At 42.6% G+C, this 26,076-nt stretch overlaps 1 protein-coding gene across 3 annotated transcripts; it reads left to right on the forward strand.

Annotated features, from left to right (window-relative positions):
* The first annotated feature begins 5,979 nt into the window (after positions 1 to 5,979).
* On the forward strand, positions 5,980 to 25,734 carry ppp1r1b (protein phosphatase 1, regulatory (inhibitor) subunit 1B). 3 transcript variants are annotated; one of them, XM_070922944.1, is made up of 5 exons: positions 5,980 to 6,399; positions 18,749 to 18,838; positions 19,996 to 20,071; positions 21,360 to 21,497; positions 23,424 to 25,734. In XM_070922944.1, the coding sequence occupies exons 1-5, from the start codon at positions 6,286 to 6,288 to the stop codon at positions 23,591 to 23,593; spliced, it is 588 nt and encodes a 195-aa protein (XP_070779045.1). In that variant the 5' UTR covers positions 5,980 to 6,285; the 3' UTR covers positions 23,594 to 25,734. The 3 variants fall into 3 exon arrangements, with proteins under 3 accessions (XP_070779045.1, XP_070779047.1, XP_070779048.1); XM_070922946.1 differs by having other exon boundaries at positions 18,749 to 18,832; XM_070922947.1 differs by lacking the exon at positions 21,360 to 21,497 and having other exon boundaries at positions 18,749 to 18,832.
* The last annotated feature ends 342 nt before the right edge of the window (positions 25,735 to 26,076 follow it).

Consider the following 26,076-nt stretch of genomic DNA (forward strand, 5'->3'; position numbering starts at 1 on the left):
TCTGGAGTTTTTCATCAGTTCCCGTGCCAACCCAACCCGTGCCTGGCCAAGCTGAACCATCTTGTGGGATTTTTGGCTTTTAATTATAGTAAGAGAGGATTAATTATGGCAGTGGAAACAAGGGGCCATGCATTATTGATGCTATGAGTGAAGGGCTGGAGGGGGTAGAGGGTGCTAATTAAATCACTGCCCTACTGCCACGTCCTCCTCTGTCTCTGCCTCCACCATGTCTTCCACCTGCTACATCTCCAACACCCCACCCTACTTTACTCCTCACACCCACACATATACACACACATATTGACACTCACACACTCTCTCACTCATACCTCTGTTGTCTTTTGTCATGTCTATCTTTGTTTTTCTGTCTGCTGTTTGTTTGTTTTTTTACCCAGGTCCACCTCACTGAAGTCTCCAAATCAAAGTGTAAAAATGTCTTCCAGTCTTCCAGTCAGCAAACTGTCCTTACCTTTTCAGGAATCTCACCTTCTTGGGTTCCATCAGAAGATTTTTCTCCATAGTATGTCGATTTGCATACTGCCACATCCTGTTGATAGTGGTACATCTATTCAATATCCCTCAGTGGTGACACGCTTTAAATTAGCTTTCATCTTAAATGAGCACCTCAGTTTCAATTCCAACCCTCATTTGGAAAGCTCTTTCCAGTTAACATGGGATGAGCCTTTCTAAGAGCCAAATGTAACAAAAGGCTGCCATCTACTGGAATTTATTCATAATTGTCATCATTATCATTTCCTTACAACCATTCAGCAGATATAAACTCACACTGTGTTGTCTGTCCTTACACTAGCAAAAATACCACTTCATTTTGAGTTGACAGCAACTCTGTTTAACATTAAACTGACCAAAATATATTGTAAAAGGCTGAAATGATACCAAATAAATTAATGGTTGAAAAGTAATGCATTACATTTTTTCTTGTGTCCTTAAGAAGAAAAGCAGTGATTTTTAAAGTGATTTACACCCAGTCAGCCCTCTTTCACGTTAAAGACCACCAAATAGACCCCAATTCTGTCCCAACAAGGTCTTCTGGTGGTCTTAAGGCCCCAGTTTGGGAACCACATTTTTACTTTCTGTTCAATCTTCCACATTGATACACTATTCTAGATTCTTATCTTCCACCTCTCTGAGTTTATTTTCTTATATCTCCTCTCTCCTTATTCCTGTTACTCTCTAAATTCTCAGGGATTATCCCATCATTTGCTATGTTGTCCCAACACATTCCAGATGGATATTGGTTCCCTGGCGTCTGACGTTGCAATGACAACAAGCTGAGGAGGTAATCCCCTTCCTGTCCCTCTGTTTTTCTGTCATGTTTTCATGGACAGTACTCAGTGCACCATTTTGGACAAGGCCTTCTGCAGAGGGGACCTAGTGGTTGAACAAAGCCTCCTTCAATCATCCACCCTGATGAAATAGTATGTAAAATTGTATAGTACTGGGTTGCAAAGTTCTTCATTGTTAAATAAAAAAAGTACATGCAAAAAAGAATCATTTAAACAAGAAAATTCATACGTACATCTATTTAAGCAAAAGACCAGAAAGAGTGTTAAATAAACAAATCAAAACAACAGGAAGATTAATGAAACGCTTTTGAGAAAAGTTCTGTAGCCGTGTCTGACCTCTGACCTCTGGATACAAGAGAGAGAACAAAATAATCAATAACATTTAGTCATCATTCACGTCATTCTAAATCGTAATTACACAAACAGGACAGCAGATGGTGCACAAGCATCCCTCATCACCAACACAACTATATCTGGAACTAAAACTGCCGGGAAGGGCAGCTTTCCCAGGTGTGTGTTACTGTGACTGTGACTATGGATTTGAACAGTACCTGTTTATTGTGTGATGGTATGTTATATAACTGGATGGAGGGGGATGAGTGGGGAGTCAAGTGAGGTGTTGACTGACAGGCAGTGCTTCTCTGTGCCCCTCAACAGAATTACCAGGACACCTGCTATGATGGTACAAAGCCTCTCTGTGATCCTGATTAATGGAATATCTCACCTTTTACAGAGATGTTTGTCCCTGAAATCCCCTGTGAGGGTATCAGCTTATTACTGCCAGAGCACCTGGCAGGTAGACTCTAGTAACCATATTTGTTACATTTTTGTCTCCCTCGTTTTTTCTTCTTCTTCAATTCTTGCTTGTTCCTTTTGCTTTTAGCTTCATTCGGAATACATACCCAGAATACATTTGGTCTTTATAGCAGGTCGGATATCATCTGTAGGGGGTCTGAGGGGCCAGTGAATTGCTTTCATAACAGGGAGGTTTTTGTCAGCTCTTGCTTCACTGACTGTCACATGGTACAGATGACCTGTTTAGGAGCAGATAGAATTACACACTTTTTCCTAATCTGTCTTTGTAGCTGGCTTGGAGGGTCTCCAGTGTGTGTGTGTGTGTGTGTGTGTGTACAGTTTACATGTCACACATTTTGTACAGCATGTCCCTGCTTACTGCTGCAGTTAACATCACGCTTCGTGAGTGTGTTCTATCTTCCAGAGGTTTTTCCTCTGGTTCTGCCAGCACAGTGATTTAATGACACAGTGACGTGCAATAAAAATGGAGGCAGGCACATGTGGGTCTACATATAGATGGGTTTAGCCAATGTCTGCAAATACACATAGCAGCATCACGAGTAGAGCAAGTGACTAATCAGGCTTAATTAGAGGTACAAACAAATACAGATACCCCCTAGAGGTATTTGAACCCACAAACATTGTAGAGAGGCAAGCGGTTGTTACATAACTATATACAAATAACAGATCAGATGTTAACAAATGAATTAAAGTGGCATAGCATCAAGACATTGGAAATATCAAGATCAACTGAGGTACACACATAAAACTCAGAGTAGAGACGTTTTTTCTTTGAGGTGATTTTCTGTGTTAATCCATTTAATGTGCAAATGACTTCATATACTGAAAAAATATCCATGTGGTTTCCAATTAGAGCAATTTGTTCTACTTGTCAGTGTGTCAGCAATGTGGAGTAATTTTGTTAATATGACAGACGGCCCGAGGATTTTACAATGCCTGGCTGCTCTGACACTTCTGTGTTCATAGATTTGAAAGCTTACCTGACAATTTGTCTCTCTAGTAATCCACACAGCAGAGGGGGAGGCTGCTCGTGTTAGTGGCGCAACATTTCATACTTTTCATTGTTTATTGCTTTGACATAGTGATGTTTGTTGAAGTGTTTACCTTCTCCATATTGCACAAAGCCAAACAGCTTCACATTTTAATCTAACATAACCCCAACTGCTCTTGTGGAGCTGTAGATGACGAGCTGACAGGGCAGAGCCTCCCCCCCAGGAGTAAATATTGTTGGATTTGCCAAAGAACAGAATGTGTCGTCTGAATTTAAAAAAATCTGATTTACTGGTGCCCTAAATCTGATTTTCTGGTGCTCTAATCCAGCCAGTATGTATTATGCAGCCTCTGTTCTCAGTCAACCTTGAGTAAAATACAATAAGGTCACTTGCTGTGTAAGTATACATGTGCTAATATCCTTTTCTATAAATACTTTTATATGCATTGAACTTTGTTTTAGTTAACTATTTTCTTGTCTGTAAACAACAGTGCTGTCTCTGAGGTTTATGTGTAACACCCTCCTTTCTGACCAATTGTAATTAGGTCACTGATTTGATTTTTATTCTCTTTTTTGAAATCATCTTGCAGTTACTTTCCTCACTAAATCCGCAAACCAAGACTGAAAGACACATTTATTTTGCCAGGGAATTGTGATTATTTTTGGAGATTAAATGCCCCATCTTATATTGGAGACTCAGATCACAGCTGATCATCCAGTTCATATTTACTGTGCCAGCCTTGCACTTGTTTGTTTAGTCTTTAGACTATTTTCATGTTCTTTCCAGTTTTATCTTGGCTTGTCCTCATCTCACAGTCCTTTTTACAATTGTTGCCAAAATTCCCTCATTTTTAGCCTAAAGAGTGTTACAGCAGTGTAAGATGTGAAAAGGCAAGATACCTTCCTGTAATCTTTAATGAACCAGTTCCTAAATAATTTTCTAATGCCATAGCTGTAAAACAATAAAGAGTTTAGAATTGTCAAACTGTTCCTCTTGCAGGGGAAGAGAGACGAGGGGGCTCCTCTGATCTTGAGCCTTTTGTCTTGCTGGCATTAATGACCACAATGCTGACCTGACACCAGCTAATCAGCTCTTTTCCATGATGTTAGTATCACAGTTTTCTCTACGTGCAGTGCCCTCAAACCAAGAACAAGAGTTCAGTACAGATCTGATTCAATCCTGAATCAGTATCTTATTTGTTTAGATGAAGAACCAAGGCACCGGCTGCAGCTGTGTTTATTACATCTTGCTCAGACATAGAGCCATCAAGACTATGAGGCTTCTCTGCTCCTCATGCCTGATTGGCCAGGCTTTTAAACAAAAAATATAAGTTAGTTTAATAGTTAATTTGACAATTACTCAATCACTGGTTTAATTAAAAATGCTGGAATTCTGCAGCTTGGAGTGAGCCGGTCTCTTAAACAGAGCCTATTACACATTCCTCCTGAAATGTTGCGCAATCCCTGCCGAACTTATGCAACCACTCTGGAACAAAATCAAATGGCAGCGGGTGACTGAAAAAGGTTTAATTTCTTCAGAAGCATTCAGCAACTACTTAGACAGTCTGTGTTTTTTCTAGCTTGTCATAAACCTAAACTGCAACCTTTCAGACTTGTATATGAAGAGATGCAATAATGAGGCATGTGGAGGTGGTGCTCTGCTTTAGACAGGAGTGGCTTTGTAACAGAGTCAAACACCTAGACAAACCCTTTAAAAATCAAACCCCCACCCCTCTCGTCCACCTCCACACGGAAACAGTGAATAAATAACATGCTGGCATGTTCGGATTGCTCTGACCGGCGGGATAAACACTCAGTTGACTGTTTGTGTTTCTGGACTCTGTAGACGGCAGTTGTGCTCCTAGCTTGCTATATACACCTTGACCTTCTTCTCTGTTCTGCCCTCCAAGCCCCTCCAGCCACCACACTCTTCCTCCTCCTTCCTCACCACCACCACCACAACAGCTATCTCTTTCATTTCAGCCCATGCCAAAGCTCAACTGCCGTGAGGCCAGATCCACTGCTCTTCACTATCCAAATCCCCCTGCCTGTGAAATAACAGCAAGGCCCTGAAAATAGCATTGGAGCTGCCCTTCTCTCTCCCTTTACGTCGCCACCAACAATCTTCCTCCTCTCTCCTTCTGCCTCTACGTCCATCATCGTCTGTCTGTATATTTCATTTAAAGATCCTGATGTCCCATTTCTTCTAATTCCTCTCTGTCATGTTGTTTGGTCTCTCTGCTCTCTTAAAACACTGACACCTTTTATTCCATTGTTTTATTATTATTTAGTTAAGGAGGTTAAAAACATTTTAATGGGATTTGTCTCAGTTATTGATGAATCTCGACAGGGTGGAAGACAAATGGACGGCCGAGCATTTCACTGTAACTATAATGTGGCTTTCATTGAAAATCATTGATCATAGCGTCACGTATAACACCACCCAGCCTAATAAATCTAGTGATGTCAGTAGCATTGGCTTAGCTGTTGGATCCCCATGTACATTCCCAAACTCCACACATCTCTCTTCTTGTTTATCCCTCCTTGCACTCCCCGCTCCCTCCCTCCCTCTCTCAGCATAAATCTCTCATTCACAAATAGAGGCCAAAAGAGGCTCAGCTGATGTGATGAGATTATATATTTTTTTCTGATTACAAATCATCCTCAGCTTAGATAGATAGAAAAACACAGCCACTCCCCCTCCATCCCCTGTTACATCCTCTTTCCTCTCCTCCCCTTTTTGCTCTGGCTCCTCCCCTCTTTCCTACAATATCTCCACCTTCTTTTGGACCTTGGCCCCTCCCCTCCACCCTCTACCCACCCACTCTCTCCCTCACAGCCAGATCTAAGGACTTGCCTCATTCACTCCAGCAGCACAGGTTGTGAGGGAGGGGAGAAAGAGTGAAAGAGAGAACAGGAGAGGTAGAAGAGAATATTAGCAACTGCTGGAGAGGGAAAGAGGACAGGAGGTGAAAAAGAGAGAGTTTGTTCAGTTTATTGTTTTTAAGAGAAGAAGGGAGTCAGGGTGTGGAGGAGTGAGGTAGGAGAGAGAAGACAAGTCTTCAGGAGCGGGACTACCCAGCAGTGGGAGGTTTCTCCAGGGAGGTTATAGTAATCTTCGGCAGCGACCCCTCCTCTCCGCTGGGAGTCAGACCCCCAGAATCCAGAGCCATGGAGCCCTCCGTGTCGTCTGAGGTCGAGGGGGAGTCCAAGGAGAGGAAGAAAATCCAGTTTGCTGTGCCGGCCTCTGCGCCCACCAACCTTGACCCTCGGCAAGTGGAGATGGTGAGCAGGCGGTGGACAGATTGGTGTTTGACCCAAGGAAAGATAAATGTTGTGTTTCTAAAGATTCTGTTTTAGCCGTATCTGACTTGTTTTTGTGTTTGATTTAAATTTGAAGTGTTTCACAGCTGAATTTCTCATTTAACCCCCCCCCCCGTCTTCCATCCAGTCATTCAAGGGAGGGGTAGCATTGTGTAGTGTAGCTATGAAGTGCTGTTCCTTTACTGGCCAAATGTCTCCCAGAACATCTTCATCATGCATCACCTTTTCTCTCTGCTTTATTTCATTTTTGACAAGTTCCTCATGCAGGGCTGGGTTTGTCGGGTCTGTCTGCCACACGTTTGAGAAATTATGATGACATTTCCCTCTCTCTGTTTCCTCATGAGATCAGTGCCTTGCTGTCTCATGTCATCTTGACTTGTTCAACAATGTGACATTGACACGAAAGTCATTATCTTGCGTATGAAGCCAGTTCACTCTTTTGTAACTCAGCAGCAACAACAAGCCCTTGACATTTAGTTGGTCACGTAGCTGCTACTGTTAATAATTACTGTCTTTTTCATCTTTGGTTCCTTGCCACTCTTTCTGCATGTGAGTGACCTCTGTCATTTAAACGTTTGTTGGTGCAATCGTTCAGTCTTATGACTGACTCAGCGTGGCCTGTATCATCTCATGAAATGCTCCTTTTTGACAGGACAACTTTGATCTGTCTTTTTTTTTGGCTCAAATTCTGGTGGCTCTTATTTTAGAGCAGGGGAAAGTGGGCCAAAGTAGGAGCCGTTTGGTGCCGAGGTAGATCGAGGCCAATGGCTCATTTCTCCTGAGAGCTCGAGGAAAGATGGGGCGGCAAAGCAAGAGAGAGATGTGCTATATGAAGGAAAGCAGATAGAGAAAGACACACAACCTAATCTCTGGGTTCACCTGTCTGGGGTCAGATCCCTCAGTAACTGTCCTTGTTTCACAGCTGCATAAAAGGGACTTTTTATGAACTCGAGTGACCTGCAGTCATGCTCCATCTATCCCCTGACTAATCATCATATACTCTCATAACAGGTTTGTTCGATAGTGCGACAAAGTGTGATAATTGCACTTTTTTTTCAGGCTTTTCTTGAATCAGGTTTGCCTGGAATTAGCAGCTTTTAGGATATTTCTTGTCACAAAACAAGTTGTCTCATCTCACATTCTCATTTGAGACACTAATACTGAATTATAGACTAAATGACTCTATAAAGTGTAAATGTTTTGCAATGCTTTGCAAGACTTTCACTCACATTTACACATGTACACTTGCTCTTCTCCCCCCACTGTTACTTTCTCTATCTCTCATGCCCTGTCATCACACTCTGATCCCTATCGTCTCTTCCAAGAAAACCACAGGATAGCGATCTACCATATGTGAGCTGTTCCTTCATTTAAAAAAAAAAATCTCACTTCCTTCTGTTTTGGGGAGGACCTTATTACTCAATCACCTTATGGTCAAACAGTGATCAGCTATAATTAGACTTGTTGGTTGGCTCTCCTCCAGCAGGCCGGCCCTGGGCTTTACCTAGGTTGTGTGTGCTAAAGCTTCTGTGAGCTTGGTTCTTCTGTTTGGATTCCAATTTACTCAAATGGCATGGCACCTCATGGCATGTAGATGTTTCAAGAGCATAAAGAATATAAAGCCTCAGGTTGGTTTGTTGATGATACTCTAGAGGTTGTGTGTATGTGATTGTGTGTGCAGGTGGATGAATGCTGAGTGTTACAACAAAGCAACGAATGTGCTGAAGGAAACCAAAGGGTGTTCAGGGGAGGATGTGTTTATGTGTGTTTAAAGCAGATAGCATCTACCCGGGGCTGATGGGAGTCTCCAGGGAGGCGTGGGTGGGCAGGGGTAACGGTTAACGACAATCATTTCATTCCCTTCCCCTCCCACAGCAATTACTGTCGCCAACAAGTCCATCTTTGCTAATGAGTTGCAATGACTATACCATTCTTCCACACTTGTTACACAACCGGTAACTCCTTACTGTTTACTGTTTACTGTTTCCGATGGCATTTAAACCCCAAAAACCGCTATCGACTGAACTGCTGGGGCCTTGTTACTATGGAGACGGGCTGCACAACTATGTCGCCCAAAGCTCCCCCACAGTTGGCATCTAAAAGGTCAACTTTAATGGACAGCTCTGTCTGTCTGATAGGCTGTTTACATCGGTGCTTTTACATGTTTGTAGATATGCATGTGTGAATGCTCTTTAATGGGTTGGGTGCTAATGTGAGAGACACGTCCATACCTCCCACTCAGTGAAATATTGCACATTGTGGGAGAAAACAGCAGTACATGTGTCAAAGGTATAAGATATTCTCACCTGTGAATGTTTACTCTGAAGGAATATATTCTACTTTAATATCTGCATGGTCTACCATAAAAGAGATTAACCAAATAACAACAAAAAACATCTCTTATTTACCCCCATTGGTTTTTAGCAGATTGTCTCGGTGTTATTTAACCAAGTTTTGAGACATTTGTTGCTTGCATCTTCTTCAGTACATTGAAGGTGAATGGGATTTTGTTTATGGTGTTAAAATCGTTGAAAAATTAACCTCAAATAACAATGTCCCTCCTACGCAGGATAATCCACTGACCTCCCTCTGAGCAGAATTCTACCAACCTCTAAAAACTGTCCTCAGTGTGTTCTGCACATTATCCAAAGCAACCTGAATGTCACTGGAATAGAATTTGGACAAGTGACAAGAGATGCTTCCCCCCCCACTTGTTCTGAAACAAATTCAGTTAGTACGACCAAATCACTGTGTAAGCCCTTCCAAGTAAAGGTCTTCACAATCACCACAATTTTTCAAAAACACATTCGTCATGGTTAAATGTCCGCTCTCGTTTTCCAATGCCATCCCTGGCATGTCTCTGGCGCTCCTTGTATCTTCTTGAAATCCTCCTCGAATAAACCTCTTTTTAAGATGATCATTCGTCACATTGAGAGGTCATGAGCAAAGTTGTGGTTGTCGACAACAACACAGAGAAAGCACATGGCTGTGTTTACCACCCCTACCCCCACTCCACACACACACACACACACACAAACACACACACACACAAATCCTGCGTGCTTTGCAAGTGATGTAGGGTAATGTGCATAATGGACAGAGATTAGGGTCATGGTGCAGACGCTGCACCCCTGATTCCCTCCAAGTCTGCCTCCCAGTGGACTCAACAAGCAGACATCTCTCTATGTGTCTCCTCTCAACTCCACCTGATCTGATCTCATGTTGATCCTGTGAATTAGAATATCAAAGGGAATATCAAACATTTCTACATTAATCTGTATTAGACCTAAAGGGGTGATGGAGGGCATGATTTAGGTTCCCCTGCCTCGCCCACTCTCCCCACCCCCCACCCCCCGTCATCCTACCTAGTCCAGTCTCTGGGTTAAACGTCAAACAGCGACCTTTGATGCAGCATGTGTTTGTGGGCAAACATTAGCAGTCTGTGGGGACTGTCAACATGCACTCTCAGAAAGAACATCTTGTTGAATGGCAAAAAGCATGCTGGGACTGGGCAAGAGGGTGCAGTGATCTTTCCTTTGCATGTGGACAGTCAAGAATGTCACTGTAGTGGTGTGACTCAGTTCGCCCAATGACGTGATCATGAAAATTAGTCTTCATGTTCCTTTCAAAGTTGCCTGCCGTCAGCAGTTGTTGCTGTTTGTAGTGGCAAAAGCTAATTGGGAAAGAAATTATTTAAAAAAAGATGAATTGCCTTGCTGGAAACCACAGATTGTAATTACAGTTTGGAGACAATCAATGGGTCTCTGTCTTCTGTAGTGTGTATGTGTTTGTTCCTCCCTATTTTTGACAGTCCAGGCGTTTTGATGAGTTAATGACTCTACAGCAACATTTTCATGGCCTGTATCTGTCAACAGCACAAAGTTTCCTTTCATGTTCTTTTTCCACCTTGTTTTAGCAGTGTACCTTCTGTGCACAAAAGCCTGTTTATTCTATTCTAGTCTAAATGATAACATTAACTGAACAATATATCATCTTATGTCGGCTCCTGTGCGCATGGATGTGTGTAATGTGTAAACAGTTAAATAACATAAATATTGAGCATGGGTAGAGTGATTTGTCGCCTGATGACACTGTACACAGTGAGTTGAAAATGTGCCATAATGCCCGCTGCACCTCAGGCATGCACGGGCACTGTACAGAAACTGATGGAGGCCTGCAATGCTGCAATACGCCCTCTTAGCCTTTCACGTTATGGTCAACAAATCCTCTGTTGTCAGTTGGTGTCATTATCCCTCTCAGTCACTCACTTGTCGCTTCAGGGATCATCGTTAATCAAAACAAGTCAGGCTGTCGTCGGGGCATGAAGAGAAACAGCCCCCTAATATACATTCATTCATCTTTTTTTTCTATCTGTGACGGTGCAGGGAAATCACAGTGCATCTGAAGTCCTTCATCTTTTAGCAACAACAGCAGCAATCATATCTATGATGAGAGGAGGATTAGAACGGCAGCACAGCAGGGAGAGAAATGGGGGTAGGGGATAAGGGCTGGGTTTGGAGGATTTGGAGCTGACTTGTTGTCAGACATCAGTATGTTCATAGTAACTGTGACAGTATCTGGACCCAGAACTGCAACTCCACCCCAACAACGTCACTGGCCCTGCGGATCAGTTTGTTGAGTCTGTTGGAGTCCGCCACCCTCAGCCTGCTGCCCCAGCATGCAGCAGCGTAGAGGATGGCACTGGCCACCACAGACTCATAAAACATCCTCAGCATAGTCCGGCAGATGTTGAAGGACCTCAGCCGCCTCAGAAAATAGAGACGGCTCTGGCCCTTCCTGTAGAGGGAAGATGATGGTCAGACTGATGTCGGCATATTGAGAGAGCACTGAGGTATGACTCAAAACAAATGGGATTGGTCTCGATCCCTGTTTCATCAACATAAAAAAGACATGGCATTATGTTATTGCTGCTGTTCCTGTTGTAATCTCTGATTTTCGTCACAGCGCTTGAGATTTTTTTTCATGTTTATCTGCCAGAAACGTAACGAGCTTGAACCGGAGCACACCAGGTCATCTTCAATATGTTTAGGGGGAATGGCCCAAAGCAGAAAGTATCACGGAAACAAATGGGTTGTCTTCCTGAGAAACAAATTTACGCAATCGCATAATAAATAAAGGTGTTTTTAGTTGTTTGAACCAACAACTTAATGCTAACAAATCTTTATTACACTCTTTAGTGAAGTTGAAATTTTACACTTAGGTGAGTTTATAAATGCCTTTTGCGTCCAAGCAATGACCTGTAATCTGGATAGTAACCATCAGCAGTAGCCTTTTTTTCATTTATCACCTGTGGGTACATATGACGTTGCAGATGAGTAACTATGGCTACTCTGTCCTGTGTTTGTACCTGCCTGTTGACCTCTGGAACTGGTCTTTGTCAGCTGCACAATGTGACGCCACTGAATTTGAGTGCATGAACAAGAAAAGCAGAATTATCCTAGTGTTTGCAGGCTGTTAGCAATGCCATCGTTTCCGTGGAAGCTTTGATTGGCACCTCCCCTGTTGTCACCTCGCTCTGTGTGTTGCTCCTGTGTGCACTGTGGCCTGGCAGGTGGCTTCCTGTCACTCATCAGCCATTGGCACATTATCTCCATTGCGTTGTGATGGTAAACCTTTCTTCCAACAGTCTCTGGAACGACAGGCCAAACAGCTAATTACATAAATGCTGGGGGGGGTACTGTGAAACAAAGGAGAAGGAGAGAGGTGGGGTGGGGGGTTGTCTGAGTATGATATCATTTTGCCAGTGGGTACAGTGTAATTACATTTCCTATTTTGGGGTCATTGGAGAGCCCCTCCAGATGCTATCTCCAGCCCATCTGTTTATTCAGTTAGCCAGTGGTGGGGCCAAAGGTCAAAGCAAAAGTGTTATGTGAATATGCCTCTCAGACTTATGGGAATTTCATGATGCCGTTCATTTGAATCGGTCCGAGGTCTGTCAGATATGCATGGTGTGCTCATTCCTATTCAAATGCATGGTGCTCATTGAGCTGCAGTTGAGCTCACTGAGCTGCAGTTGGGGTTGTAATTTGCGTAGCCACGTCCTTGACCCTCTTTGAAACAGCTGGAAACTCAACAAGCGGGTGTTACTCAGTGAAGCCTTGTTGAAACTGCCTGGCAGCACTGTCTATTAGTGATGACTGGGTATAGCCTGAATATGTCTGACAGAGCCGTTTGTCACATGATAGATCTGATCACTGGCCTTTGGTTGTGTATTTGTCATGCTTACAGAGACATTCTGTGTGCCAGCTTTGTCAGGAAGGGGCAGGGTGGCCTGGTCTTTTGGTTTAATCCTGACAACAGCCAACAGTGTGTCCAATTCTTTGAGCAAAACACAAAACCTATAACAGTCTAATTCCTTAGATTCCAGTAAGAATATACTACTATTTTGCATCTTAGAGCTCAAAAACAGTTTGGTGTGTTATCTTTTAGCCTCCCACCAACAAAATCTAAGTAAATATGCCGCTATTCACACGAACCAGATAAGATACAGGCAACAACATCTTTATCTTTGTATCTGTGTCTTTTAAATTTGCAAAACCTGAATTTCCACTTAACTATTGCACTCTTGCATTAGCAAAAAATGCATTCATGTTTAAACATTTTTGGAATAGTTAAACCTGCAAGGTTGATATAATTTTGTTCCACCATTTGTAATTTGTAAAATCCAACAAACTTATCCATAAAACATGTGTTTTCAAACAGAAAAAACCCTCAGCCCATGCTGAGAGGAATCATTTTTCACCTTATCGTGTTATTGAACTCATTGCTAGATTGCACTCAGAGCATCAGAGCATCACATGGGGTTCTGCCACTTCGTTTTAAAAGGCTCACTGGGGGGGGGGCCTCAGAGGAAATGTGCGACATCACGACTCTGTTTAATTGAGTTGGTCTTCAGAGTTGAAACCGGTTAAAGAGCACGGTACAAGAAACAGGCGACGAAACTGCAGCAGAGCACCTCGCACCCACTGATGGACAGAGATGAGTGGCATCAAGAGGAGAGAGAGGGAACTTTGTATTCAGTAGACGTACCTGAGGTTGGAAGGAGGAGACATTGTTTGGATGAATGATGTATGTGCTGCCCCATGGAGTAAATGGTCTACAATTGAAGAAATGCAAAGAAATGAAGGATCACGAACCAAAAATATCATTCATCTTCTTTGGGAAGAACAGCCGAGCTACAACACTCAGAAACACTATTCAAAGGGGGAACAGACACAAGATTTCTCTGCATTTCTTTAATTGAACAAAGTTACTCCATATGCCTCCCCATAGTTTCTGGTTGAACATTTTGAGAAGGCTCCCATTGGTGTACTGTATGCCATGCACATACACAAGTGCTTATTTCTGAGTGATGTAGTGGCATGTGCCTGTGGGCAGATGCCATAACTGCAAATCAATCTTTTACAAATCCATATCTATCCATCCGGAGCTGGGTTACAGCTGGGCCATGAGGGAGAGAGCGAGAGTCAGAGAAGCTTCATGTGGACCTGAGTTATGCTCCCACCTCTATCAGAGGGAGTTGGCACACACTGCTTAATAGGATGGCCTGATGTGACGCAGTGCCGCTGGACACAAGAGATGTTAGCTGATAGGGAAAGAGATCTGAGGTGTGTTTCTCTCTGCGTTGTCTTTGCGTTGACGCCAGATCTGCACGGCTGACTCCCCCCGAGATGCTCGACTGTTAGCGCTTTTAGAGCCTTTCTGTCTCATCCCACAGAGCCCCAAGAGACGCCTCCGATCTAGTTTATGCTGTACTGCTGCTGCTTTTTATAAGCCCGGCCACGAGAGCACCAGCTTAGAGGACGGCCTCTGGGGAGCAGACCCATATCAGCCGATCTGCACCCAGGCTGCTACGCAAGACAGTGCTGAGCCAACACACACACATACCTGTGCACATATGCACACATGTGCGAAGTCAACATTTACCAATGACTCATGGACCCCACACAGCACAGAGTGAGGTATTGTAGTCCTATATTAGAGTCCTGGCAACTTAGCCTGCTTACCTCCAATTACACTTTACAGACTTATAAAAATACAAATTGTTAATAAGATTTTTATTTATATGACACGTCTCAAAACATACATCCAAAGAGCTTTGTGGACGTTTAAAGACATGCCGTGCCACCTTTCAATGAATCTGCTCTCTCTCTCTACCGCCTTTATCTGTCACACACTGCAGAGTCAACACATTATTCAAATTCAGTCATCAGCTTTATGTATAAACTGATGCATCTCCTCTCTCTGCTATGATCCATCAGCCAATGTTTTTATTGAGACCAAAGCTCTGTGTGAAAGCTAGTGAGGTGCTGCTGCCTCTCGGGGAAGCCTGCAGGCGTACACCTGTGGAGCCGCTGAAAGGCCAACGCAGCAGCCCGCTTCGAGCCCCTCAGTGCAAGTCCACAGCAGCTCGACTGATCTTGGTACAAAAACAATGGCTGCCGGCGGAGGAGAGGGTTTGGGAGATTGGGGGCAGGGGGTTTAGAGAAGTAGAGGTGGGAGGAGGGGAGGGATAAAGTGTAGCGGGAGTAATCTCACACGCTGTGCCCCAGTGTTGGCGTAAATGAGGAAGTCACATACATATTATGTAACTCGGGGAGAGTGGGGTGGTTTTAAGGCTGGAAATTTACTAGAGCTACGGTATGTGTTTATGTCAGCTGGCATTGCCAATGTCATACAGCAGCACGTCACTGCTACCACCAATGCCACCATCACTGTGTGTGTGTGTGTAAATGTGCCTGAAAGAGAGAAAGAGACACCTGTGTTTGCTGGCTGCAAATGCATTTATGTTTGTTGAGTCAATGGTTTCATTGTTTTGTCATTTCGTCTACTTTAGAACCTGTTTCACAATTTAGCTGCAAGGTTGGCTGTTGTCTTTTTCCTGGTTTAGGGGGTCATGCCTTGGCATTTCACAAGACCACCATGATGATTACATGATGGTGGCATTAGGAGGACAGTCATCTACACCCCCCCCACCCCCCCCCCCCCCACACACACACACACACACACACACTGCATATGAGCACACATTCAGGTAAATAGATCATCAGATTATGCTTCTCAGTGACCTCAATTATCCCACACAATCATTTTACCTTCCTTTCATCTCACATTCCTATTTTTATCTCCATCTGAATAAATGAAACTGGACTCTGCAGTTTTTAATCTTTTCCTCTTTGATTCTGCAACTGTCTCTTTCAATGACACCTTATTAGATGGGAGCTTTGACCACTTTTTTGGTTTTTGCTTTTCTTTCATAGTTTTCACTACACAGACATGGGACTGGGATATTACATACATCACTTTGGAAATGTGTAGCTTTCCTTTATTTATTAAAAGGAGCAAGTCTGTATTTTCCTGGAAAGAGAGCAATGACCAAAACTTAACCATCACTTTAACCAGAATAATGTAACATACTTCAGAAAACAGAAGTAAAACTAAAAGAAGAGTTGTGACAGCTATTTTAAACTAAACTAGAAATTTAGGAAAGTAAAATGTAAAATGGGGAAGTTAAGTTTTGTAAGCCATGATACTGAAGAGTTCATCAGGGCTGCAGCTAACAATTGTTTTCATTATCCATCAATCTGCTGATTATTGTCCCGATTTATCAATTATTGGTTAGTCTATGAAATGTCAGAAAATAGTGAAAAATGTCCATCCCAGATTCTCACAGTCCAAGATGACCTCTTCAGTTGTCTTGTTTGTTCTGACCAATAGTCCAAAACTGAAAGATGTTCAGTTTAAAACGGCATAAAACAGAGAAAAGCAGCAGATATTCACATTTGAGAAGCTATAAATTTTTTGCTTGAAAAATGACACCAAACAGTTATCAAAACAGTTGCAGATTATTTTCCTGTAGACCCGTCTAATGTGGACCTGTGAGAATCTGTTGGCATGGTGCATAACTTAGCAGAACCATCGGGTTGTCACTTGTACCTTCCTCACCATAACCTTACAAATACGCCTTACAAATACAATGTCTGCATGACTAGAGAATCAATCTAGTGGTTTTCCCAGTTTAATTGCTTTAATGCCACAGGACTTGGGCATAGGCTTGGTCATGGCAACATCTGGTGTCTGCTCTCTCTTGTGGTCCTCTGTGTGACCCTCCTCAGGCGGCCCTGCAAGGCTGGTAGCAGGTGTCAGGCAGGCAGAGGCAGCAGGGTTCACAGCTTCATGGAGCCCCAGGCCTCCACACCTCGCCAGGGGGAGAGATGGGGGAGACAGAGGGGACTCAAAGGTGTGGATGTTCCCTGCCAATCAAGAGAGAAAGAGAGAGATCAGTTGAGGAAAGGAAAGGACAGACAAGGCAGCAAACAAAAGGATAATAATATGACTTCAGTTATGACACATTCTGGTGATGGAGAGGACGGGGAGGAGGGAAGTGACAGAAATGTCACTGTCAATCAATGAATGATGAATATGGTAGTAAACAGGACAGAGGAAGCAGAGGATCAAGTGAGATGGAAATGAAAGGTGAGAGAGAGAGAAAGAGAGACAGACAGATTGTGGGAGAGATCCAGGGAAGACAGGGAAGCTGGAAGTTGCGTGACGAGATTAAAATGTGTGTCTGGTGTCATAAATGAGGGTGAAATCCACGCTCGATTACTCCATGTTGTTGTGTTTGATGGTGGCAGCTTTCCACCACACGGCCCAGCAAGCCTCTGCTTTGGCAACATGTGCCTCACTGTGATGACGCACACCTCCCCTAACAAGATGGAGAGGAACCGAACACAAACACATCCCTCCGTATGGAGCAGTTTTACGCAAAATAGAGCCAGGCTACTTAACTCTCTTCCTGTGATGTTATGTGGTGCCGTAAACAGCAGTGCCAAGGTTCATGTCATGGCCAAGGTTGGCTTGCTCCACAGAGGACACTTTTCAGTACCTTGTTTGTCTGACCAGCCAAGTCCACTTAGCTGCACTGCTTTTATTCTCAGCGCATTTTATTTTATCCAACATTTTTCCAGAAGGCAGATTTGTAGATGCCAGCTATTAGTCCTCTGGAATTGTGGGAAAATGAGTCAAAGTATTGAGCTCTGCATGTAAATCTTTCTCTATGAAGCAAAGACCCGACACATTCTGCTCAGGGTATTTCAGTTAAAGTTAAAGTGATATGCCACCCCAATCTTATCTTTTGAATATCAAACAGTCACTTCCTGTTTGCTTGAAAGGTGGCAACTACTGATTATTCACTGATGAATCTGTAGACTATTTTTCTGATATGATCACCACTTAGTCTTTAAAATGTCAGAAAACAATCATAAAATGTCCATCAGAATTCCCAAAGCAAGTTCCAAGAGTCCAAAACCTGAAAATGCTGAAAATGTTCCAAACATGCCAAAGTATATCTAAACGACTTCCATCCCAGTGATCATGTACAACCCTGTTAACCCTCCTTTCAACTCTACAGGGGGTGAGTGTTTGATACTCAGAAGATAGATTTTTGGTGGGGTATGACTTTAAAAGGACCAAACTATCAGCATCAACAGAGTTGTTGTCAAAAGAAATTCCTGTGAGAGTGCAGTCCCACAGGCAGAGCATGATATTGGTGAGCTGGAGGGGCACAGCCGGGCATTTGTTCCCATAAGGACAGAGAGTTCACTGTATATACAGTGACTTCTGCTAGAGGAAGTGCAGACCGCCTGGCTGGCTTGAGTCTGCAGGGAACAGTGTGTGGGGTTGGAGAGGGAGACTGGACAGTGAAGGGGGGGGGGGGGGTGTCCGGGCTGATTTCTGGGGCTCACTTAGTCTAAAATGCTCTTTTCCATGGTCCCTCTGTATGACACGGTGTATATGACCGTACACGGGGCTCTTAGGTGATCAAACACACTTACAACATGTGAGCTGTGTGATTCAGTTCAGATAAATCCTGTATCAAAAGCTTTAACACTTCTTAAATGCTGGATCATTTCAATCTTGAGCAACAAGCATCTATTTATTCTCCACAGCACGCCTCTCACTGTTCACTGTGTCTATAAATGAAATCAGAAAGTTACATAATGAGTCTTCCTCTGCTCTACTGACTGTGGCATGTGCTCTGACCTGACCAGTGCTACGGGAAAGTGCTGAAAGTTGCTGTTAGCTGTCGACCCATCAGCCACCTGGGCAGCAGCACTAATGAAGCGAGCGAGGCCCCAGCATGCCCTTCACCAGCATGGACTGTCAACATTTTCCTTCTGATTGACGAGGCTTTGTGCTGAGCATTATTAATAATACAGTGTTGGCCAGTTTAATTATTCATTTATTTATGACTGCCATTTATGTTTGTGTGTGTGTGTGTTTATAGATCCGGCGCAGGAGGCCCACACCTGCTACGCTGTTCAGAGTAGCAGACCAATCATCTCCTGAGGATGATCAATCCACCCATCAGGTAAAGGTGAAGTCGAAACATTTTTCTATAATCAGTGCACTCTCATCTGCCCTCCATTTCTTTCCCGCTCAATCCCATGAACTACATACATAGTTCATTTTGGATTCTGCCATTTCATTGTTAACAACATAACGCTGTGTTTTTCTATTATCTTCTGTCTGCCTCGTACAAATATCAGCTCCCAACTGGTATTTACTTGTTGGATCCTCCGAAGCGTCCGCCATCACAAACTCATGTTGTGTGGTTAACTATTGTTCAAACCCAAGACCTTTTTAATTCAGACTTTTGAACATTTTAAATTCCCTCGGCTTGAAGCTTCATTCTTGACTTTAGAAATAGCAGTTTCACAAAACATTCTTATCCACGGAGGAAGGCCAAAATTTAAACTCCAGTGAAGATCCTGACATGTCGAATGATGAGATATGGCAGGCAGTACTTTGGAGAAAGGTTCACTACGGAGGCTGCATCGAAATAAGTATCCCTGCACATATGTAGTAGCACTCACATGGCAAATACTGACGTTTCTGAACAAAAACCTGTCTTTGAAATATTGCATGGCATGCCTGACGAGCACATGTAGTGACCATGCCATAGAAATAAAGGGAGAGTGAGACATACAGGATGTTTTCATTTGATGTAAAGGTGCAGCCGTAAAAAACATGACGTTTTGGGTTTGAATATGTTTCTGATTCGTCATCTTTTATGTGATTTGCCACTGTATATGAAATGTGCTATATAATAAATTACATAACTTGCCCTTTTCTGTGCAGTTTTGCAACAAAGATATATATAAATATATATATATATATAAATGTTTCTTGCATATAGTTTTTTAAATTCTTACTTCACTTGGATGTTTGAGCTTCACTATGGTTTATGTGCAGAGTTTGACACTAGAAGGCTGTTTTGACATTCATCTGCTGAAGGGGAAAAGTTTATCACAACTTGTTTAGAGCCAAATATTGTTCAGTATGCAACTTACACAAGTGTGGTGTGAAAAGTCTCCAGTGTACATACACTGAGAACTGACACGTCTGGATTTTAGTCACACATTTTATTTCACAGAACAGTATTTTCATGTCTTACAACATGTCTGGAGGGGAATTTTAAAGAGAAACCTATGAGGACAATCTGCGCTAATGTTTCTCTCTCTTTGTTTGCAGTGGGTCGTAGGAGAGAACGGAGTGCTCAAACCAAAACGTGTCAATCCAAACGTGTATCAGCCTCCATCACTCAAAGGTAGATGTGAGCAGTATTCATACTACAAGTGGTGGTTGTGTGTTGTGATTCATCCTTAAGTCCTTTTTGTTCTACCGTGCTTCGCTGCAGTCAATTTCCTCCTTGCTTTCCATGCTTCGTGATAGCTGACAAAGGAAAAAATGCATGTGACAGATGGGTAGATATGCATTAAAAGCCCTTATTTCCTTTTTTTTTTCTGTGCATGCGCATATGTGATATACATAGGCATGTCTCTATTTGTCTCTGCTCTTAGTATACACACAACAACAAGGTCCGTATATTTTTGTGTGACAGATAGAGAGAAAGGGAGAAAGAGAGAGATTAGAGTGTGACAGCTGTGAGACACTGAGTGTGAGTCTAGGAAAGTCTGGATCATCCAGGATTACAGTCAGTTGTGTATACAGCTGTGGCACACACACACACACAGGCATGAACACACACACATATAGGCAGGATAGAAATGCATACATGAACACAAACATGTACTTTCTTTTGCGTCTTCGTAGATGTAGCTTCTTGCTTGTTGCATTTGGTCGTTATAGGAGCAAAATTCTGCATTTCAGCGGTTGTCAGCAGAGCTTCATTTACTGGGGATTTCTGGGTGTGTGTTGCATGTCGAGTGATGATATAATGAGCCAGGAAGCCTCGTTCCTGCATCAGAAATCTGTCCTTCATCAGCTCAGACGCAGAGAGTGACAGAGAGAGCTACCTCGGTATAATTACGTAACCTACCTCAAGCTAGAATAAGTGACCTGCCTCTCAGTGCCGCACTGTGTATCTGAGGGTGTGAAAGAGTGAAAGAGAGAGAAGCCAAGGTGACCCAGAGGAAGTGGGGAGGGGGGTAATATCACAAAAGAGAGGAGAGTGTATAGGGAGGGAGGGAAAAGAGTGTGAGTCAGCACTGCCAAGCGAGAGCGCAAAGGAGGACGGGCAGTCGAGGAAAGACGAGGGTACAAACAAACAGATGGGAGAACAGGGTGAGAGAAGGGATAGAAAACAACAGCGGAGGCTCTCCTGTAAAAATCAGTGTGGGATACCGTTTTGCAGTTGCCTGCCTGTCTGTCTGTCAGTGCATGTGTTTAATTGGCTTCCTGCCTGGCATGTATTAAAAACAACCCTGCGCAGCTTGATAAAAACTGACTGAGTGTTGAAGCGTGGTAAAACCAAAACAACATATCCCTCTATCCCTTTGTCTGTGTCCATGTGTTTGTGTGGCCGTCTCCCTGTGTGTGTGTGTGTGTGTGTGTGTGTGTGTGTGTGTGTGTGCGCTGTGTTTACCTGTGTGTAGCTGTGCAGAAGATGGCTGAAGCACATATGCAGAACCTAGGTGTCTACCCCCCTTTGGAAGACCCTTGTGAAGGGGAGGAGGATGAGGACTACTTGCAGGAACAGGAGGGAGAGGACACATCTCCCACCAAAGCTGCTGGTGAGATGGAGGCTGAGAGCAGCAGCAACAACACTGCACACAGCGGCAGCAGGGACGACACTGTCGTTGTTGTTTTAAAGACAAATACACCTTGAGACAATTTAACACTGCTAAAAGGCCTGGTTTGGTTGTTTGGTTTGGTTGTTTGGTTTGGTGGCGTTTCTTTTTCTTATCTGCTTAAGAAAAGTGAAGTTAAGGTAAATGGTTCGATGTCACTACAGTCGAGAAATAATGTAGTTGACTTCACAGTCTGGTGCTATATGCAGTGTTAACGTCTCTAAAGGTGTATTTTTCCTTCGGGTTTGTGTGAATGGTCCAATTTGCCCTTTTCCTTTATATCTATCCTGATGGTGTCTGCACACATTTCACATTACAAGAAACCATCGTTGATAATCTTCCTTACACAGTGAGAGAAACATGTTTTACAGAAAAGATAGATAATGTGTCTCAACAAAAGTTTCTGTCTTATTATCATTTCACTGTGTCAGAGATGAGTGTTTTCATTCAGGTAGCTGCATTATATTACACTCACTAATCACCTGAAAAAGTCTCTACCAGACTAGAAACTTTATAACATAACAAACTTTAGGAAGCAACAATTTCCAAATTCTGACCATCAAGTTTGTGTTTTACAAATGTGGAAAAATAAATGAATGTAATTACATAAAGTAGGCAGAGGTAAGAGGGGGAACGCCTGCAGTCTGGTTAACCACAATATGATGGTTTTGTTTACATCTTCAACGTGTATATTCTGTAATCTGCCGTGAAGTCATTTGCTCCCACAGCAAATGTGATATAAAACTTAAGAATATAAAAACCCTATTGGTTCCCAGTAAAACGGAGCTGCTCTGTAAGCTCGTCTGTGGTGACGACCAGCAGCACAGGTGGAGCTCTGCGTGGTGAGAGACAGCACCAGGGTCATATTAGTCAGAGCAGCCAGGAGGATTAATGAGCACAGAGAGCAGACCAGACAAAACCTTTTGACTGAGTCTGAATTATGTGCTGCAACAAAATATCTGTGCACGTTTGATCACCAGCAAAACTAAACTGAACAAATAGCACACAAAATCAAGTTGTGTGAACTTTCTTTTTTGCATATACAACCCCTTATTATTTTGTTTTATGCTGCAAAATTATTTGTTTTTAATCTCCATTATATCACATGAGAACAGTGGCATTTCATTCAGAATTACCGCTCTGTCGGCCCAGATGACAGGCTCTCTCAATAAATCCCTTTGTGGAAGCCTGGTGAAACACAAAGTGCCCAAACAGGATGTTGAAAGATCCTGACTGGGTCCTTTGATTACGGTTCACCTGTTCTTTGAGTTCAGCGACAGAAGATGAATCAAGGAAAACACGTTATTTAATCATGTCGCTGTTCGTCATAAGCCTGAGAGTCTCCTTCTCAGTCTCATCCAGTGTGTTGCTGAATTTCTGAAGTGGGTTTGCAGCTTAGAAAGGAACACAAATGCATGTAAAATCACCAGAAATATAACTTTTATAACATTTCTATATAGAGCAGCACCATCTTCCCAAATACTCCCATTCCTGAATCGATTGTGCATCAATCTTCTCAATAACACTAAAAATGCAATCATGACAAGAAACACACAACTTTTGTCTTCAAGTACAGACAGTAAAATCTGTCAGTTAACGATTATTTTCTTTATCAATTTATCTGCCAATATTTTCTCAAGAAATCGATTCTCGATAATTATTCTTTGATAAATAGTGTCAGCGTCTGACCCGCAGTCCAAAACTCAAACAGACTCGGTTTACTATCATAGGAGACAAAGAAAACGTGCAAATATTCACATTTGACAGGCTTGAAGCTGGGAAAGTTTGGCTGTTGTTGTTAAAATGACCAAAAGCCAAACTTGGTGTTGTGGTTTTTGCTTCTCTTGACATCAGTCTTTGTCTCCTCAGATCACCAAGAGACGGCGACCTCTGAGCAGTCAGTGAAATTTTCCAGCGTGAGAGAGACGGCCAAGCAGATCCAAGCAGCACAGGAGGAAGAGGAGGAGGAGGAGGAAGAGGATGAGGAGGGGGACAAAATCAAGGAAACGACAGAGGAGAACAGTCGGGGGAGTAACTGAGAAAGAGAGAGAGAGAGCGGGGCAAACATTTGGAGGGAAGAAGTGGGGAGAGTGAAGGTGTTTTTGGTCAAATGGTTAAAATCTGAAGAAGTCAGGAGATGAGGATGAGGTGAGCTGTTTCGTGGATGTCAGTGAGGATGAGAGCTTTGGTCGACCGAATGAAAGATACTTCCAATGCAAACATGTGAGTGAGCAAAGATTTCACCTCTAACGAGTGAGGTGGATTAAGGAGAGGGAGAGAGGGAGTTTGAGTGTTAGGGGTCAGCCCTTATGAGCAGGTGAGGAGCGACGTACTGACAGAGCAGACTACAGACGCCACTTTGGCCCTAATGTCCCTTTGTTTATAATGAGAGTGGACGGGCCAAGGTCAACATGACCGATTACCCTGTAAGACCAGTCCCTCCCTCTACCTTGATGCTTCTGCACAGAGCTAAATGTTCCTTTAAAGAGGGTAATAATTACCACAATAATCACACACACACACACGCATGTAAACTGTCTTGGGCTCATTGTTAACAAAGATTGTCTCTTATATGACCCATCTGAAAGTCTTTAAGTGTGTGCGGTACACTGTATGTTCCACTTTATTTTGAAACCACGGCCTACATCATGTTCTGATTTGCTGCCTATTCAATTCAATGTTTAGCCCTGTGATTAAATGGGCACGTACTGCCACCTTGTGGTAGAAAGTAGAAACGATGTTTAAAGTGCTACTCCAGCCAACATCTAGCTTTTATCAAGTACTTAAAGTTATAATCCTTAATGTTTTCATGGAATGAAAACCAGTTTTAATGCCTTTTATGATTTTGTTCAGCAATAGCCATTCATTGTATTCACATTCTTTAATTGCATCTCTAAACAGTAGTTGTTTTTCTCACTGTTAGTGGCGGGGTCTGCCATTCCCATGTGGGATTCAATGCCTACCTAAGCACAAATCAACCAGGACTGAAATCTTTTGGATTTTAACTTTAACGTCTTGAAAGCTTGAAAGGTGTCTTCTGTATCATAATCTATTTCTATTTGTAATATTTTCCAAACAGTCAATCCAGAGCCAGTGAGTCTATAATAAAAATATAGATACTGAAAATATGTTGGGGTGGAGTATCACTGCATGTATCACTCAATAAGAAGCACCACAATGTTGTGTGTCTATAACTGTGATACATCCATGAGCATGTGAGTGTATGTGTGTGGCTGTTTCACACCACACTTTTCATATTTGAGTATACTTCAAATGACTCTTTAAAGGGCAAAGCTACCTCTAATTTGTTTGAGATACAGAACCGTTGCCTCCATGCATCAAACGTTTGAACTCGATTCATTGTGAACTGACGCCATCTTAAGGAATCAAAACATGTCATTTAAAATCTTCTCCAAAACTGTTCACTCATTTGGGATTTCTCAGTGCTCACAGATTCCCTTTTGTATGTGAACACTTTTCTATTGTCATCTTTTGAATTGTTGACTCATGGATCTGTTGTATTTTTCTAAGCTAGTAGCTCAGCTCTGTCCTGTTTCTACTGTCTATATCCAGCTCACACGCCTGCGTATAGCATGCAGCACAGAAAGCCTAAAACCAACTGCGGTTACTGTATGACTGACATTTGAGCAAAATGGTCACTGCGCATACTTTCTGCAGTCTTTTTACCACAGATATTCACTTGGTCTCTCTTTTCTTGGAGTCGCCAACACTTTTTAAATGTTTTTAGTCAGCATCTATCGAATTTTATTTCCAGTTTAACTGAAGATACAGGATCTGGTGTGTAAGACCGTCTCCAGTTGTGCCACAGGATGAATAGATCTTGCTGTTTGTCTCATCTGGGCTGCGGTTTGTATATAAAAACTGTGTGAAACGTTTTTTTAACCTCTGACCTGACACAAATTGTGGGGTGACTGGATGAGCAGGTTGTGTGTGTTGAGGCTCTGCGTCCGACGCTGTCCTCCCTCCTCCGCTCTCTGTCCACCTCCCGTCTCCTCCCGGGACAGAAGAAAACAACCATGGAAAGACATGTATGAACTCTTATGCTTATTCTGTCTTTATTTTTATTTCATTTTTTCCATTCTCTTGTTGTGATGTGGTTGTTTTAAAGTGAGCAACAATATGATATCAAAATAAATAGTTTTTCCTTTTCTCCTTTAAACTGATCTGTATGTTTTGTGTGTGTGAAATCAGACTGCACAAATCCCTCTCCAATCACTGTCCTCCATAATACACAAACACTGAAAAAAGTATTGTGTTGTGCTGTTTATCAAAGCTCGATTAGTACTGTTTATTTAACATACAGAAACAGATCACCATAAAATATAGGAGAACATTAGTCAGTCACTTGGTTTTATCTTAGATTCATTCTGATGTGAAATCAGGTGCAAAGTGAACCAGGAAGTAGTTAAAAGCCTACCTGTACTTATTTTACACACACATAAAGTTATTTTTTATTAGTTATACAAAACTGGCTCAAGTAAATCCTACATGTGCAATTGTT

This window comes from Enoplosus armatus, chromosome 17 (genome assembly GCF_043641665.1).
Source record: "Enoplosus armatus isolate fEnoArm2 chromosome 17, fEnoArm2.hap1, whole genome shotgun sequence".
NCBI lineage: Eukaryota > Metazoa > Chordata > Actinopteri > Centrarchiformes > Enoplosidae > Enoplosus > Enoplosus armatus.